General features: G+C 42.5%; 1 protein-coding gene across 2 annotated transcripts in view; it reads right to left on the bottom strand.

The window, feature by feature from the left end:
* Positions 1–19,391, bottom strand: part of smc4 (structural maintenance of chromosomes 4) — a 76,684-nt gene that overhangs the window by 43,606 nt on the left and 13,687 nt on the right. For both annotated transcript variants that reach the window (XM_038815165.1, XM_038815164.1), the window contains exons 6-8: positions 2,183–2,347; positions 1,630–1,757; positions 1,150–1,290 (exon numbers count right to left, since the gene is read on the bottom strand). In XM_038815165.1, coding sequence (XP_038671093.1) covers positions 1,150–1,290; positions 1,630–1,757; positions 2,183–2,347 — 434 coding nt within the window. The remainder of the gene's footprint in view (positions 1–1,149; positions 1,291–1,629; positions 1,758–2,182; positions 2,348–19,391) is intronic.

Here is a 19,391-nt window from a genome sequence, read left to right as displayed (position 1 = left end):
TGGGAAGAGATGGTCTGCTTTGTAATCAAGATGATGTGAACAGTAAGAGATAGAAACTCTGTTGGATCTACAGCCAAAATGTAGAAATGAATGGACATAATTACGTTATGCAAGTAAAGCTAAGATTAGGAGAGAGAAATAAGAGGGTTTGACATTGAAGTTTGATGATCTGTGAGGGATGAAGTGAAGTTGTAGGGAGGATGCAGTCAGCTTGGAATATCAAAATAATGTCCAGTAAAATAGATAACACATTATACATTGAAGGAAACAATAAAAAACAAATTCAGGGCTGAGTTAATGATGGTTTGTTTATACTGGCTTGTTAAACATAATGCTATACTGAAGCAACGGTAGTCATTTTATACATGATATCTCATGCCTATAACTAGGACTCAGGAAATGAACAGGGAAGGAGGAACTATACACACACACACACACTAATTGGTTGTACAATAATACTTGCAGGATTAGATTTCTGTAATCTAATTGTTTAGTAACTACAGAATTAGCAGATAAAGAACCAGGATTCACAACAGTTGTCAGCTTTCTATATGGTCAAAATAATAATTCTGAGCTGTCTCAGACAGATCTGACAATATCTATAATTCTAGTTCACAATTTCCTTATGATTATGATGGTTCCAAATTTATAGATTGAAATATTCTGCCAAGGAAGGCAGAGGTTAACTGGATACTTCAGAATACTCTCTATTTACGGTTGGGGGAAGTTAGTGGAGTCATTTTTCCCTGAAAGTAAAGGGCTTAAAAATAAAATGTTTTTTAAAAATCCATAAATTTTTATTTTTGGATAAGGAATGATTTTGTGTCTGTTGTCTAGTCTTTTCCTTGAACATTTTAAAATAAACCTCAGTTATGGCGACAAGATCAAAGCCAAAAAATTGTGTCTATTCCACCCAAAAGGGATCGAATGTCAGTGACATATCAATACATCAAATGATTCTGTTCCACAGAAATATAAAACGAGATACCAACATCTCAAAATCTACGAAATAGCTTGGATGAAAAGAATAAGAAATGTAAATTTAAAAATTGTGCAAATACCCATTAGTTTTGACAGCATCTGTGGTCAGAGAAACAGTTATTTCAAATTAATGGCCATTCTGTATTTCTAAATAAGCATATGCCTTACTTTTCAAGATGTTTCAAAGCATTATTTTTGACTTTTATGTCGTCCACAAGTTTGACAGTTTTGTCACGGGTATCTTGCGTATCTTCATGGATTTTTTGTTTCTGTGCCCCCATATCGGCTATCCTTTTCTGCACATCATGACTGGTGAGGGAAGGGCGAGATAAAAATTTAAAGCAGTGTCTAGTTTGAGCTCAACCAAAAATCTGAGTTTTCTCCAAGTGCTGTTTGTACAGTTTTAGAGCAGAATTACAATTTGATTGGGAAAATGACATGTTTTGATAAGAACCAATAACAGCTCTCCATTTTTAAGAAATACGTTGCATGTGCTTATTAGTATTGTGGGAACTAACAAAAACACTAATTATAAATAAGTATTTCACCCAGTAATTAGGTTCTATTAAATTGTTACAAAATGTGAATAAGCTAACATATTGAACAATAAAATTAATACAGTGCTTTGCAAGTTAAAATTCAACATACATGTAATATTGTAAGACACAATTCTTTTTCTTCACAATCTCATTTTCCAAGGTAAGAAACTCAATTGCATGATTTTTTTCTCCTTCCAATGCATCCTTTTCTTTTTCAACCATCTTAACCCTATTAAGCTAAAAGAGAAAGTTTAACAATTTTGTAATTTTCACAATGAAATTCAAATCACTACTGTACAAATTGTTTATGAATGCACATCACTGTACATTTCTAAGAAGCTGTTTCATCTTTGAACCAATCCAAAAGTTTCTCGAAGGTTCTTGAAGTTAATTTATAAATGTACCTATGCTTCATGAAAATTACAAAAGCACATGTATAATTATCCAATGATAAACTGGTATGCTTAATACTCCACTTTATACTGATGAACCAAATATCTGGAAGTTTCCAACTATTGTTGAAGAGCAAACAAAAACTCATCAGTACTATAAAATCTTGAGAAGCATCTGGTTAGCACAAGTTAACATAATAGTGACAACAGTTGACTTTACATTCAGACATTTTACATTTGATGATTTACTTAGAACAGTTTCAAATTTACCTTTTCTCCTCTCTGTTCATTCAAAATCTCAACTCTGCGACAGAGGACCTGTATTGGTTCTTTCAATCGTCCTGATCCAATTATGTCTTCTAGATATTCCAGCATACCCTCACTGTGCTCATTTTGGCCCTTTGGCTTCATCATGGCAATTTGCTCCACTTCACCCTGAAGATAGACCAAATATGTAGGAAGTGTATTATTGATTTGTAATGGTCATTCGTGTTTGCAAAGACTACAATTTTAAGAGGTACTATATACTTTGGGAACTGCTGCTTTTAACATTGAATGGTAAATAAATTACACGTATATGTCCCTCAGTGAGCAATGCGAAGAAAAATGGGTCCTTGGACAAAAATAAAACCATTAATTTAATTTGGATTTATATTCAAAAGATTCAGACCTAAAAATAAAACCACTACAGTCTACTCTCCAAATATTTAATCATATTTGAGATTATGGCCATAAAATAACAGCATTTTCACTTTTTGTAATCAATAAGATCTATGTAAATTGGTGGAACAGAGTAGCACAAAAACACTCATTAGGTCATGTTTTGGAATTAGACTTCTTTACTCGGCACAGAAAGAAATTTCACATGAAAGCATGTCTAAATGTGTTGAAACAAATCAACTTTCACTAGCTTAAAAGGAAAAGACAATTTGGAAAATAACTCTTGGGGATAGACATTCAAACTGTTACCAGAACCACCCCGAAAAATTACAGAAGCAATTAGGGTACTTTTCAATTATCTACCGAGGCAAAAGACTGGCACTACAGACTGGCCACCTGTTATAGAAACGTATTGCAAATCTACTAGGTTCTCAAATGATCCTAGCAACCTTTTGCACCTCTAAGTTTAATACTTCTTCCTGTTGAGCATTGAATCAAACTATTTTCAAAAGGCAGTAACAGGGTTTATTAACAACTATTCTGGCCAACCACTGAAATTGAGGCTGGGAATGGGTCGAGGGTCAAGACATGGAGAATCAGGTCCAACAATATTCTAAAACCACATTTTAAACATAAATATCTGCCAGCTTTAGCTCGGTTCAGAAGAGCAAGGAAAGGCAGTTAAATGGTTTATTTTAAACACATTTGTTCATGGAAAGTGGGAAAAATGGGCAAGGCAGCATTTCCACCAATAGCTATTCTATGGAATAAAACCATGTGTAAGCCAAACTACAGACCCATCAGTCTTACATTTGTGGTGAGCAAAATATTGGAAAGGATTCTGAGAGATAGGATTTATGATTATTTAGAAAAACATAGTTTGATTAAAGATAATCAGCATGGCTTTGTGAGGGGGAGGTCATGCCTCAAGCCTCATTGAATTCCTTGAGGATGTGACGAGACACATCACATTGATGAAGGTTGGGCAGTGGATGTGGTGTATATGGATTTCAGTAAGGCATTTGATAAGGTTCCCCATTGTAGGCTCATTCAAAAAATCAGGGGGCATGGGATACAGGGAAAGTTGGCTGTCTGGGTACAGAATTGGCTGGCCGAAAGAAGACAGCGAGTGGTAGTGGATGGAAAGTCGGTGACGAGTGGTGTCTCGCAAGGATCTGTTCTGGTGCCTCTGCTCTTTGTGGTTTTTATAAATGACTTGGACGAGAAAGTGGAACGGTGGGTTAGTAAGTTTGCCGATAACACGAAGGTTGGGGGAGTTGTAGATAGTGTTGAGGGTTGTTGCAGGTTACAAAAGGACATTGACAGGATGCAGAGCTGGGCTGAGAAATGGCAGATGGAGGTCAACCTTGATAAATGTGAAGTGATTCATTTTGGAAGGTCGAATTTGAATGCTGAATACAGGGTTAAAGGCAGGATTCTTGGAAGTGTGGAGGAACAGAGGAATCTTGGGGTCTACGTACATAGATCCTGCAAAGTTGCCACCCAGGTTGATAGGGTTGTTAAGAAGGCGTATGGTGTGTTGGCTTTCATTAACAGGGGGATTGAGTTTAAGAGCTGCGTGGTTTTGCTGCAGCTTTTGAAACCCTCGTTAGACCACACTTGGAATATTGTGTTCAGTTCTGGTCGCCTCATTGTAGGAATGATGTGGATGCTTTGAAGAGGGTGGAGAGGAAATGTACCAGGATGCTGCCCGGACTGGAGGGCATGTCTTATGAAGAAAGGTTGAGGGAGCTAGGGTTTTTCTCACTGGAGCAAAGAAGGCAGACAGGTGGTGTGCAAGGTGATGAGAGGCACGGATAGTGTGGATAGCCAGAGACTTTTCCCCAGGGTGGAAGTGGCTGTCACGAGGGGGACATCATTTTAGGGTGTTTGGAGGAAGGCACAGGGGAGATGTCAGAGGTAGGTACTTTTTTTAAATTAAAATTTTTTTTTTTTAAAGCCCCTGCCACCTCTCCAGGCCAGAAATTGAAAAATTGTCTTGCCTACGATGAGGCCGACCCATCCGGTGTAGAGGTAGGTTCTTTACACAGAGTGGTGGGTGTGTGGAATGCACTGACAGCAGAGGTGGTGGAGTCAGAGTCATTAGGGATATTTAATTGAATCTTTGGACAGGCACATGGACAGCAGTAAATTGAAGGGGTGTAGGTTAGGTTGATTTTAGATTAGGATAAATGGTCAGCACAACATCGTGGGCTGAAGGGCTTGTACTGTGCTGTACTGTTCTTATGTTCTATAGTACTAGACTTACCATGAAGGATATTAGGGTATCCTAGAATGGTTACAGGGCAGATGTGCTTGCTCTCTGCAACAGCAATTCACCTACATCAGTCCCCTGCCTTTTCCGATGGCCCTGCAAATTCTTTCCTCTCCAAATAATAATCCAATTTTCCTTTGAAAGGCACGATTAAATCTGCCTCCACCACACTTATGACAGTGCCTCAGTTGGGTTTTACATTAAAACTAAATCACAATTGGTCACTGGGATTTGATCGTGTTAGTCCAGTATAAAAATTACTAGGGTTAATTGTATCCTTGTTTTAAAAAAAAATTCAAGCAACATGCCCCATTAAGTCATAGACGCAATGTTAATTGTTTTTGTTATTACATGACAATAAACTAATAGGCTCCTCTGAGCCAGAAGCTTAGAGACACACCCTAGAGCTTTATGACCAAGTAATGTGCTTTCCATAAGACCAACAGATTGAGTATCAACCTGCAAAATCCTTCCAACATGTCAATGCCAGGCTGGAAGAGATTCCTTGATCCAGAGGGGCACCCTGAAGCTATAACCTCTGGTGACCTGTCCCTTGCTATGGGAACAGACGAAAATCTGCCTTGTGCACCACTAGATGCGGGAAGAGAAACAACACTTGCTGAGCCTTTGGCTTTGATTTTTATGTCATCATTGGCTACAGGAATAGTGCCAGAGGACTGGAGGATAGCAAATGTGGTCCCTTTGTTCAAGAAGGGGAGTAGAGATAACCCCGGTAACTATAGGCCGGTGAGCCTCACGTCTGTGGTGGGTAAAGTCTTGGAGAGGATTATAAGAGATACGATTTATAATCATCTAGATAGGAATAATATGATTAGGGATAGTCAGCATGGTTTTGTGAAGGGTAGGTCATGCCTCACAAACCTTATCGAGTTCTTTGAGAAGGTGACTGAACAGGTAGACGAGGGTAGAGCAGTTGATGTGGTGTATATGGATTTCAGTAAAGCGTTTGATAAGGTTCCCCACGGTCGGCTATTGCAGAAAATACAGAGGCTGGGGATTGAGGGTGATTTAGAGATGTGGATCAGAAATTGGCTAGTTGAAAGAAGACAGAGGGTGGTGGTTAATGGCAAATGTTCAGAATGGAGTTCAGTTACGAGTGGCGTACCACAAGGATCTGTTCTGGGGCTGTTGCTGTTTGTCATTTTTATAAATGACCTAGAGGAGGGCACAGAAGGTTGGGTGAGTAAATTTGCAGACGACACTAAAGTCGGTGGAGTTGTAGACAGTGTGGAAGGATGTTGCAGGTTACAGAGGGACATAGATAAGCTGCAGAGGTGGGCTGAGAGGTGGCAAATGGAGTTTAATGTGGAGAAGTGTGAGGTGATTCACTTTGGAAAGAAAAACAGGAATGCGGAATATTTGGCTAATGGTAAAATTCTTAGCAGTGTGGATGAGCAGAGGGATCACGGTGTCCATGTACATAGATCCCTGAAAGTTGCCACCCAGGTTGATAGGGTTGTGAAGAAGGCCTATGGTGTGTTGGCCTTTATTGGTAGAGGGATTGAGTTCTGGAGCCATGAGGTCATGTTGCAGTTGTACAAAACTCTAGTACAGCCGCATTTGGAGTATTGCGTACAGTTCTGGTCGCCTCATTATAGGAAGGACGTGGAAGCGTTGGAACGGGTGCAGAGGAGATTTACCAGGATGTTGCCTGGTATGGAGGGAAAATCTTATGAGGAAAGGCTGATGGACCTGAGGTTGTTTTCGTTAGAGAAGGTTAAGAGGTGACTTAATAGAGGCATACAAAATGATCAGAGGGTTAGATAGGGTGGACAGTGAGAGCCTTCTCCCGCGGATGGAGGTGGCTAGCACGAGGGGACATAGCCTTAAATTGAGGGGTAATAGATATAGGACAGACGTCAGAGGTAGGTTTTTTACGCAAAGAGTGGTGAGGCCGTGGAATGCCCTACCTGCAACAGTCGTGAACTCGCCAACATTGAGGGCATTTAAAATTTTATTGGATAAGCATATAGATGATAATGGCATAGTGTAGGTTAGATGGCCTTTAGTTTTTGACTTCCCATGTCGGTGCAACATCGTGGGCCGAAGGGCCTGTACTGCGCTGTATCGTTCTATGTTCTATGTTAACAATTTGCACGGTTTCATGTCTTTCCATCTGCCCTCAAAAAGATTGGAAAAGCATGTGATGGTATGCATGAAAGATACAAGTATCTAGTTTAGATGATGGGAAGTACCATTGTTACACCACTGGATCACATTATTATGTAAGTAGATACTGAGCAGTGAATATTTGTGCCATCGTGGAAGGGATGTGCCACCCACTTATGGAATCTCTGAGGGTTGTGATGCTGTGGAACTGTTCCTCGAAAGACAGTGGAAGTAGTCTTTGAGGAAATGTTAGACAGATTCTTGATGAGCAAGGTGGTGAATGGTTATTGGGGTAGATGAGACTGTGGACAATCAAATTAACCATGATTTTAGGGAATAGTGGAGCAGGCTTGGGGAGGGGGGGGGGGGGGAATTGAATGGCCTACCTATAATTTGTATGTGAAATGGCAAGAACCATCACCACTAACTAGGAGTGTCAAACCCAAGCTGTAGCATGGGTAAATAAAGTGAATCCCTGCCCCCAAACACATGGAGATAAATGTGTTTTCTGTACAGCTTTTTAAGATTCTAAATGGCATTTGTTTAAGAGTCTCATTACTTATCCATCTGCATGCAATTTATAATTTACAGAATACAATTTTTGCGAGTTGACACGATTCAATTAACAGCTGATGGTCAACAATCAATTTCATTGACATTTAGTAAATTTATCAGAAAATAAATTTATCACTCAATATTTAAAAATTCACAACTAACTGCTGGTCGATTCCCAATAAGCAAATTGCTGTCATGTTTGAAATCAAAACGTTAAGAAACATAATTACGTTTGGTACCTAGAAAGTCATATTTGATATCTTAATAGATAGTGCTGAAAACTGGCATAAAAAGCTGATCAAAACTCAAACCATGGGCGAAATTCTCCAACCCCACGCAGGGTCGGAGAATCGGCCGGCGGCGGCGTTATTCCCGCTCCCGCCATGTTAAGAATTATCCCACCCGCCATAAAATGGCGTTGTTCAAATCCCGCCGCCCGCCTCTGAGAACAGCTGGCGCCGGCGGGATGTAATTTTATTTTTAGGGTGAATTATTCTCCGGCCCGGATGGGCTGAAGTCCCGCCGATGTGGACACGGGTCACGTCGGCGAAAATCAAAGTAGGTTTATAACGGCGTCAACCATTGATGATGGTTGACGCCGTTCAGTTACCTACATCGAATGGGGGGGGGGGGGGTTGCGGCATTGGGGGTGGGTCGGGGTAGAGGGATTGGAGGCAGCGGCGTGCAGGGGGGGGGGGGGGGGGGGGGCGACAGTGCGTTGGCCCCGGGCATCCATTGGATGGGGGCATCAGCAGATCTTCCTCAAGGCTCCCCTTCCTCCCAGCTGCCTTGTCTTTGTTTGAGAGAGAGAGAGAGAGAGAGAGGGAGATTGTGGGGACAGACAGAGAGAGAGAGACAGAGAGAGAGAGACAGAGAGAGGGAGTCCCGTCCATCCTCTGGCTGAGAGCAGGGCTTTGGTGAGTATATTGCAATCTGCCTAAACCCAGGAATATTACCTGGTTAGAATGCAGAGGGAAATGCTGGGATCCCGGGGTGGGAGATGTGTCTGGATTTGTCTATTTCAGCTTCAGCCTCTGCGATTTCAGGTCAGTTTCACAACAACAGGAAAAACGCGCGGAGGGGGAAGAACTTTTGGCAAAGTTTCTGGGTTCTGCCTTTATAATTCACAGCGCAGGGGGCAGCACGGTGGCCTAGTGGTTAGCACAACCGCCTCACGGCGCTGAGGTCCCAGGTTCGATCCCGGCTCTGGGTCACTGTCCGTGTGGAGTTTGCACATTCTCCCCGTGTCTGCGTGGGTTTCGCCCCCACAACCCAAAAATGTGCAGAGTAGGTGGATTGGCGACGCTAAATTGCCCCTTAATTGGAAAAAATAATTGGGTAATCTAAATTTAAAAAAAATAAAATAATAATTCACAGCGCAGAACGCAGAACCCCCCAACGCCGGGCGATGTTGATGACGTTGCCCGACATCAACCGACGCGCCACTTCCGCAGCGGGTGAAACTGACGCGTACAGCGTCACTCCGCTGCTGGCCCTTTCGGGACGGGAGATTTAGGGCTTATAAGCAGGCCCCGACACCTGAGTCACCAGCGCCGCTTTTGCCCGCCGGTAATGGGCGTCACGTAAGTCTTCGGTGAATTTCGCCCCATATTTCCACAGCACAATCAGTTGTGCGTCACCATTTATACTCCACTAAATTCTTAGCGTTTAATCCATTTGCTACAAATAAACCGTATAAATCAGTGGGGGTGGAGGGAAAAGAGGAGTAAGGCATGCTAATTTGGTTGTTTAATGATTTGTACTGTTAATTCACAAACCTGTCGTTTTAAGCAGATGTTCCAACTGAAAGGAAATCTGAATGTAATTCAGCACACATTAATTACAATAAATACCTTTTGATAGTGTTTATACACATTGTTGCAGTCATATGTTGCCAAACAATGCAAAAAAACGTTTCTGAATAAAGGGAAACTCTAAACAACTCTGAAGGTAACAAGATTTTGAAATTACATTTCCAGTATAGGAACATATATGGACAAATCTGTAAAGAACAAGGTGCAAAGTAGTGCTGCACTTAAATATAGCTTGTACCTATAAGCAAAGTTTTATACAGATGGGACACATCAAGACCACGCGTAGAATACATCTAGAGCTCATTTTAAGTTTTTCATTATCCCAAACGGGGTGTGTAAATTAGATTATTCAAGTTTAATGATTGCCACACTTACTAGATTTTAATAAGATATGTGACCCTGGACTCACCAAGTTGCTCCTGAATCTCTACAATTAGTGCACTGATTTGACCTGGTATAGCAGTCCAACGAAACAAGTATTATTCTGCCATGACAATTACTTTAGACAAAAAGCTTTTCCAACATAGATAACATAAAACTAGTGAGCCGAGGCACTGCTAAAAAAAAGACTAAAAACTGGGAAAGCTAATTCCAGTTAACCAAGCAATTGCTGTCATCATTGAAGAACCTGGAGTTGCATCCCTGAACCCTTCATTGCTAATGCTTTTCGTCAAAATGATGGTCAGAATGAGCTAACATGTACCTGGATCAACTTACTGGATGAATGCTTCATATTACTGAGAGGATGATTTCATTGCAATAACAAACAGCACATGCTGGGTTTGAGTGGGGTGATCATTGACACAACATCGAGGGCCGAAGGGCCTGTTCTGTGCTGTACTGTTCTATATGTTCTATGCAACAGTACCGCAGAATCTAAACTGTGCACTCATCCAGGGAAGCATGACATGGATTCACAAAGATAATTCTGAATCTGTTTGGATGAATAAATTCCAGCTAGGTTCACTTTTTAATTGCTTATCACCAACAGAAACATTTGACATCCCAATAATTTGTGCTCCAAAGCAGATCTGACACTTCTCAAATATGTGGCTGACACGAGTTAATAATTTTACCCATACAATTAAGGTTAATTCAATTGTTTTTTGCCACCAGATAGTTAAATCTTAAGTGCAATAAAAGCTGTAATATAATTGAGCATTTTGCTTTACAAGCAAACTTCAGTAGAATATTTTAAAAATATATAAATGTAGAGTACCTAATTATTACTTTTTCCAATTAAGGGGCAATTTAGCGTGGCCAATCCACCTAACCTGCACATCTTTGGGTTGTGGGGTGAAACCCATGCAGACATGGGGAAAATGTGCAAACTCCACACAGTGACCCGGGATTGAACCCGGATCCTCAGCGCCATAGGCAGCAGTGCTAACCACTGCGCCACCGATATAATAATTTAAGCTGCTATTTAAATTCAGATTTTCCACGAGGAAGTATTTTGCAAATGCTAGTTCTCCTTATCAAGATAGAAAGGGAACAACAGATGTACACAAATGCGGTCACTGAAATAGTTCAATGTTATCAGGACATCAAATACACTATATGACAACCAATCACCCTAGAATGGAAATTAAATTTCTTTAGCGAATTGCGCCCAGTGCAGAGCCGGGTGAATCGCGGGAGACTCAAATTGGGACTTGTGCGGGTCTCCTGACTTCAGATCGTGCCAGGCGCAATCTGGACCACGACCTCGCTGGGCGTGATCTAGATAATGATATTTAAATTATTAATTTGGTTCATTTAAATATGCGCAGCAATCTTGATGCCCCATTCACCCGTCGCCCGGGAGTCATTGGCTGTACCGGACCAGGCTCAACACTCCACAAGTGGAGACCAGTCATGATGGACACTCGGGAGTCTTGGAAGCCATTGGAGCTCCGGTGTGGTCAGGTGCAGGGCAGTATCCTGGCTGTGCATGATGGCACTACCCAAGTGCCAAGGGGGCACTGCCAATGGACAGGACCAGGGTAGCAGAGGGGCCATGGCACGAAAGGGGGCAGTATGAAGGGTGGGGGCGAAGAGGCCTCAAAAAGGTTAGGGGGTGGTGGGGAGCTTCCTCAGCAACCCATGTCTTCAGGACTGGCATTTTCTGGGGGCATCCTCAAGCTCAGAGATCGGGGCACCCTTTCAAAATGACGTCCCGAGTTTGCCGACGATTTCAGCTCACTGCTGAAAACATTTCTAAGTGTTGACTAGACCGTGGAGAAATTCCCCAAGGCCACCCAAGAAAACACAACTAAGTGTGCGTGAATGCCAATCTGGATCGCACCCAAAAGGTTAGGGGGACTACCCCGCCAAACATGACAGTTTTTTTGTTGAATCACGCCCATAAATTTCAGATATGGGAGTCACTGACAGATGGAAGAGATTAAAGTGATGCAAAACACCAAAACTAAAGTGAATGGAGATTTCAGTGGTTATTTTCCATTGGGATTCAAAGCAGTACCGTTAGGTGGTGGAAGGTGGGGATTGGAGGTTGGGTAACATGTTCCCACTTGCTCCCTTTTGTACTGAGATGAGCAAAATGGTTACTTGTACATAATCTGCACTGCTGAGTTTAGATGCAAGAAACTGTCAGCAAAATCCAAGGGCATTCAATCAGAATTTTATGCCAGGGTAGCCACGATAGATATTTTCACTTTTGCACTCTCCAAATGGATTAATGGAACCCTTCAGCATCCCATTAATGCAGTTCCCTTAAAGAATACGTTATGCATATATTTGCTATCCGTCATTGCATTAATCAGATCAAAACAAATTTAAAAAAATAATTTGATATGAGCATTGTCAGCAATGCTCTCGCTCATTCGTTATTGCTCTTGATAAAGTGGTGGTGAGCTGTGTTCTCGGGAAATCTACTGAGTTACAGGTTTTTGATTCCAGTTAAGGAGCAGGAATATTGATGCAGCAGGATGGTACCTGGTTTGGAGAAATTACAGGTGGTGTTGTTCTCGTGTCTTTTGCCCCATGTCCTTTTAGGTGGTGGAGGTCATGAGTTTGGAAGGTGCTGTCGAAGGAAGCTTGGTGAGTTACTACAGTGGATCTCATATAGTGGTGTACACTGTTGTCACTGGCGGGGGGGGACGGTCAATCAAATGGCTGCTTTGTCCTGGATGGTGTCAAATGTCTTGTGTCGGAGCCACACTCAGACAAGTGGAGAGTATTCCATCACACTGCTGACTTGTGCCTTGTAGATGTATCAACACAAAATCTATTTTAAAAGGGTCAGATTTCAGCATCGAATGTCAATTGTACCACAACGTTCTACCTGAATTTTTGGTGTCACGTTGTTAACCACCTCCCTTTTCATTTCTGTCTTAAACAGCTGGTGATTTATAACAAAACAAGTTGGTGACAATCAAGCTGAAGAGAAGGGAATAAAAACAAACACTACTTTTCAAACTTAAGGAACTATTGAAATTAACAGCTAAAAAGAAGCCAATCAACTTTTCATGTCTGAACTTGCTTTTTGTCAAGAGTAAGTAACCTAAATTTCTCCTTGCATATACTTACCCCTTAAAAGACAGTTAAGTAATATGGGGACACCATTCTCCCCGGCCAAGCACTCAACTAGCCCGATGGTGATAGCATCACAAAGTCGAACCAACCATGACATAATTTCAAGCTGTGAGAGATGTCTGACTCAGCTCCCATTTGTAACAACCATAGATGTCAGAATGGATGCCACATACAAGACTTGGATAAGGGGTATTGAGGTTCAGGACATGTACATAGACAGCAGAGTGGCAAACTTGGAGGAACTAACAAAGAAGTTCCAATTCCCGAAAGGGAGCGAACTCAGATACCATGCAGATATGGGACATGCTCTGCAAGGATGCCCCATTGTTCATTCAGTTACAAAGGCACATCGTGCCAGACAAGCTAATATCACAGGATGAGTTTGGGGAGGGAAAGTGTGCAGACATAGAAGGACGAAGGGCCCACTGGATGAAACAAGGGACAGGTGGGAAGAGGAACTAGGCCCCAAGTTAGGGGAGAGGTCTCTGGAGCAAGATCTTGTACAGAGTAAATTCCACCTCCTCGTGTGCAAGGCTGGGCCTGATGTAATTGAAAATGGTGCACAGATCAGAACACGCAGGAGCGGGTTCATCCCGGAGGTGTGAGCGATGCCAGAGGGGCCCGGCTAACTGCTCCCACACGTTCTGGTCCTGCCCAAAACTGGTCGGATTCTGGGATCTTCGAAGCCATGCCCAAGGTCGTGGGCATCAAGATAGAGCCATGCCAATTGGTGGTGATCTTCAGGGTGTCAGAGCAGCCAGACCCCGAGGGGAAGGGGAACATGCAGGGTTATCGCTAAAACCAAAAACCAAACTGTTTGCACTACAGCTGTTGTACTGATGCCCACAAACTGTATGGGTGTTGTATTGTTCTGTAACTTTTTCGATACAAAATATGGAGACACTACGAAGGTACAAGATGATTTACCAAGGCTGAAACAAAAACTGAAAGTAACTATTGGAAAAGACGGAGCAGGCTGGGTTCTTCTTCCTAGAAAAGGCTGCGGGGTGGCCTGATACAAGTCACTGATGTATTTTTTTTCCAATTAAGGGGTAATTTAGTGTGCCAATCCACCTGCACATCTATTTTTTGGGGTTGTGGAGGTGACACCCACGCAAGAACGGGGAGAATGTGCAAGCTCCACATGGAGTGACCCGTTTCCCATTTCCATACCCAAGACCCGTCAGAAAGATGTAGATTTAAAAAGCTGCTTTCCCCATTACATTGGTGTAGAAAAGGATTAGTTTATATACTTTTCTGGAACCAAGAACAAACAAGTCTCTACAGATAGCTATGAATTTCCTCCTCCAGTCTCCATACCATAGTGCCTTTCGAAAGATGAGGATTTATAGTGCAGAATTCCGGATCCACATTAATTGTATACAGGTGGCAGCCATAAACTGGGAATTCATTGTTTCTTGTCTGTTCCTATAAAAGGTGGCTTTTAGGTCGCACTTTTGTAACATACTAACACATATATGAAAGTGTGTAAAAATTGGCTACAGTTCGGTCATCACCACCTGGCACTCTGGAATTGAACACTCAGAACATCCTGTAGGAAACGCAACAATCAACTTACTCACAAGATCCCATAAACTGAAATGTGATAATGACCAGATAATGTATTTTTTGATATCCGTTGAGGCATAAATATTGACCAGGGCACCTAGAATAACCAGAATACAGGGCCATGATATGGAGATGCTGGCAATGGATTAGGGTGGGGACAGTAAGATTCTTACAACATGAGGTTAAAGTCCAACAGGTTTGTTTCGAATCACTAGCTTTCGGAGTGCAAGACCTTCCTCTGGTGAATGAGGAAGTAGCTGCGCTCCGAAAGCTATTGATTCGAAACAAACCTGTTGGACTTTAACCTGGTGTTGTAAGACTTCTTAGAGAATAAAGGGATACACGGAGAGATCACCCCAGAGTGTGACATAGACAGAGAAAATATTTGCGAACTTGATACAGAAGGGGAAGGAGGTGATCCTTTTGGGGAGGGGGTTGTCAAAGCATTCCAAAGGAAGTCAAAGTATGAAGTTACAGCAATGAAGGTAAGTGATTGGTTGGTAAGCACTCTTATCTAAACTAGGGAATGTTACTTGAGGCAAGTATACTATTAATTGAAATAATAGTAAGATTCTTCCAAAACGTAAGTAATTAGTACGGTTTTATTAATAATAGTAATTTTTACTAGGAATATTATTAGTCGGGTCTATTAATTAAGAAAAATAAATTAATTAATGCAGGATAAAGATGGCAGAGCGTGTGATGTGTTGTGCTTGCACATCTGATAGCTCATGGATACCAGTGAGATCCATGACAACTGCATTTGCACCAATGGCCTGCTTTTGCTCAGAGTCAAATAAGCTGGAGGCTAAGCTACAGACACTGGAATACATCAGGAAGGAGGAAGTTACCTGGATATTTTTGCTCCAGGTTGTCACAGTCCTTAGGATAGGGTCTTCCGATTTGGTCTTGGACAGGAAGGTCTGATTGAGAGTGAGGCAAGTGAGGGGATTGAGAAGGTTGAAGTGGAGGTGCCTCAGCTATTACAATTGTCCAACAGGATCAAAGTTATTACAGATTGTATTGATTAGAGTGGGGGCAGCAAGGTGAATTGACCGTAGCACCTAGGTACTAGAAGCCGTTTTGGGGGAAGCAAACAGGAATGTTGTGGCAGTGGGGGACAGTATAATCAGGCAGATACACTGTAACCGAGAGCAAGAGCACAGAGGCTGTGTTGCCTAACCTGTACCAGGACTTCTGCTCTGGGCTCTAAAGAAACTTGCAGCAGGAGAATCAATCATGGTGATCCTCATGGGCACCAACATAGACAGAACTAGGTAAGGAGTTCTGCTCAAGGATTATGAACAGCTAGGGACCAAAGGAGAGTGAGACGCAGCATTCGTCACAAAATTGATGAATTTATCAGCACAGATAGAAAGAAATATGGAAGACCTGATGGCCGATTGGGATTCTCTTTTCCTGCCGCCAGTGCGTCCCTGCTCGCAGATTTCCCGGCAGCCATGGGGTGGCTTAATGCAAAAACCTATTGGCAAGCAGGAGTGGAGAATCTCACCAACAATGAATGATACGACACCAAAAATCACACGCTGGTGAAACGGAGAATCCTGCCCATAGTTGCAAGATGAATTTAAGTAATTTTTTTCAATATAAATAATGCCCAATTCTTTTTCCCCCAAGTAAGAAGCAATTTAGCATGGCCAATCCACCTACCTACACATCTTTGGATTGTGGGGATGAGACCCACTTAGAGAATGTGTAAGCTCCACACAGACAGTGGCCCAGCATCATAGAATGTACAGTGCAGGTGGCCATTCGGCCCATCAAGTCTGCACTGGCCCTCGGAAAGAGCACCCTATTCAAACCCACACCTCCATCCTATCCCCACAACCCAACTAACCTTTTTGGGCACTAAGGGCAATTTAACATGGCCAATCCACCTAACCTGCGCCCATGAAAGTCATAAAGGATATCCTCTGTGCCTGTGGCTAATAGTGCATTCTCCTTCTGCAACTTCTGTGTCAGCTTCAACAAGACTGGTCACAGTAAGTGTAAACTGCACACAAACAGTGACCCAAGCCAGGAATCGAACCTGGGACCCTGGAGCTGTGAAGCAACAGTGCTAACCACCGTGTTACCATGCCGACCTGGGTGACCTGAATTTTGAACGGCATTTTACATTTCAGAAAGACAGGAAACGTTGATGGGGTAGCTCTGTTAATTAAGGATGACATTAGTACAATAGTGAAGAGATGATGTGAGCTCAAAAGAGCAAGGTTTGGGGCTGGATTCTTCCACTCTGCTCGCCACAAGATGACCTTGGGTGGGAATTTCCAGTCGCCCAAGAAATCCACCCATGGAATCAGTTTGGGCAGTTAAGAAACAGGAACAGTAAGAGGTCACTTGGAGGAGTCATTTATAGGGCCCCTAACAGCAGCTACATTGTAGTAAAGAGTATATAGAAAAATTAATGGGCCTGTAAGAAAGGGTACTGCAATAACCATGGGCGACTTTAATCTGCATGTAGAGAATCCGATTGTCAAAGGTAGTCAAGAAAATTAGTTTATATAGTGTATTTGTGACATTTTCAACACAGCGCCTCATGCGCAGCTACTTCAATCTGGTCTATTGCATTTGCTGCTCCCAATGCGGTCTACTTTACATTGGCGAGATTAAATGCAGACTGGGTGACCGCTTGTAGAACATCTTCGGTTCGTCCCCAAACAGGAACTTCCTGTCGCTTGGCATTTTAACTCACCATCCTGCTCTCATATCCACGTATCCGTCCTTGGCCTGCTCCAATGTTCCAGTGAAGCCGAACGCAAATTGGAGGAACAGCACCTCATCTTTCGATTAGGTACGTTACAGCCTTCCGGATCACCCAGGTGCTGTGATGCCTAGCCCATGTTTGTGTGGACGAGTACTAATCAGTGGCCGCGTGACCGCTAGCTGGAGAGCGGGTGAGATGATGGAAGGACATCAGATATGGTGTCCTTTCCGTTAATGGGATGGGGATTCGGGGCGTGATGAGGCCTTAGATCGCACCCCTAATATCTTTACATGCCACTATCAGCATCCTTCTTAGCTTTAATCACCCCATTTACATTCCTTTTGAATTTCTGTCCATGACATCTTTGTCAATCTCCACCTATCACTGGCCCTTTATCCAGCCTCACCGCTCCACCCCACCCCCAACTATAAATCTGACCCTATTTACAGCTCACTCTAGCTTTGACAAAAGAGTCATCCAGACTCAAAATGTTAGCTCCCTTCTTTCTGCACAGGTGTTGTCAGACCTGCTTCGATTGTCCAGTATTTTTGGTTTTGTTTCATCCGCAGCAATTTGCTTTTATTTAGCTACATTGCCTGTTTGGGTCTCTGGCCACCTCTTCCTCGTAACAAAACAATCCATCTTCATTGTCTTTTTGCTTTGCTTTTTAGCAGGGCGCTTTATGTACAGGACACTTCACGTTGTGTGACCTGCTCACTGCTGCCTCTTATGGCCAGAATACTGCACACAGCCTCAGTTCGTTCTCATTTAAAAGGCGGGCGTGGCTGTTGGGCACTTCTCCCATGATTGGGGCCACTGTGGGAATGCCGGTACCGATTGCTCTGCAACCCTCACGACACCCACCTGTGGGTCGCAACATGCATTTTACAAAAAACACTTCTCTAGATGACAGCAATCATATGATGAATTTCACTTCAGTTCGGAGGCGAGAAGTCTGGTAATTTAAACTAATATTTTAAACCTAAATAATGGTAATTAGAAGGAAACAAAGGCAGAGCTGATTAACAAGTTAACTGGGAAACTAGGTTAAAAGAAGACAGTAGTGAACTTTTCAGGAGATATTTAACAACCTTCAGCAAAGATTTATTACATTGAGAAAGAAATACTCTTTGAGAAGGAGGCACCATCTGTGGGTAAATAAGGGAGTACCAATTTGAAAGAAACTCTGCCCAGGTCAGAAGATTGCTAGTCCGTTACATAGAATTACTGAAAAAAGGTTCAGAGATGAAAAAATTGGAGTAGGAGAGAAAGCTAACTAGAAATATACAAACTAATATAAAAGTTTCCACAAGTATTTAAAAATGCAAGTCCTCTGTGCGAGCCTGGAGACAATGGAAAACAAGGAACTGGTGGAAGCTTTGAACGGGTATTTTGCATCCGTCTTCATTGCTGAAACTGAAGGCAGGTAGGCACTTAAAACAATCACCATGACCAGGGAAAATGTACTTGAGAAATTATTAGACCCAAAGGCTGGCAATTCTGCAGGACTCCATGTCCTGCATCTTAGGACTAAAAGAGGCAGCTGGAGAGATAGTAGACACATTGGTTGCGATCTTCCAAAATTCTGTAGACACCAGAAAGGTTCCCAGAGGGTTAGAAAAATAGCTATTGTGATTCTTCTATTATGCAGCGAGGTGGCCAGCACTGCTGCCTCACGCTGCCTTGGACCCGGGTTCGATCTAGGGTCACTGTCCGTGTGAAGTTTGCACATTCTCTCTGTCTCTTATCCCCACAACCTAAAGATGTGCAGGGCAGATGGATTAGTCGCGCTAAATTGCCCCTTAATTGGAAAATTTAGAAAAGCGATTCCTCTATTTAAAAAAAAAGGAGACAGAAAGCAGGAAATTATAGGCTAGTTTGCCGAACATCTGTCATGGCGAAATTGCTAGAATCCATTATTAAAGAGATTGCAGCAGGGGATTTCGAAAATCAGAATGGGATCAGGCAAAGTCAACATGGTTTTGTGAAAGGGAAATAGTGATTAACTAATTTATTTGAGTTCTCTGAGGAAGTAACAAGCAAGGTGAATAACGGGGAACTTGTAAATGTGGTGTACTTGGCTTTCCAAAAGTCATTTAATAAGGTGCCATATCAAAGGTTACCACACAAAGTAAGTGTTCATGGTGTAGGGGTTAACATATTAGCATGGGTAGTGTATCAGTCAGCTAACAGGAACCAGAAGCAAGGATA

Source organism: Scyliorhinus canicula, chromosome 13 (genome assembly GCF_902713615.1).
Source record: "Scyliorhinus canicula chromosome 13, sScyCan1.1, whole genome shotgun sequence".
Lineage (NCBI taxonomy): Eukaryota > Metazoa > Chordata > Chondrichthyes > Carcharhiniformes > Scyliorhinidae > Scyliorhinus > Scyliorhinus canicula.
The sequence above is the reverse complement of the archived record's forward strand: the minus strand, read 5'-3'. Positions and strand labels throughout refer to the sequence as shown.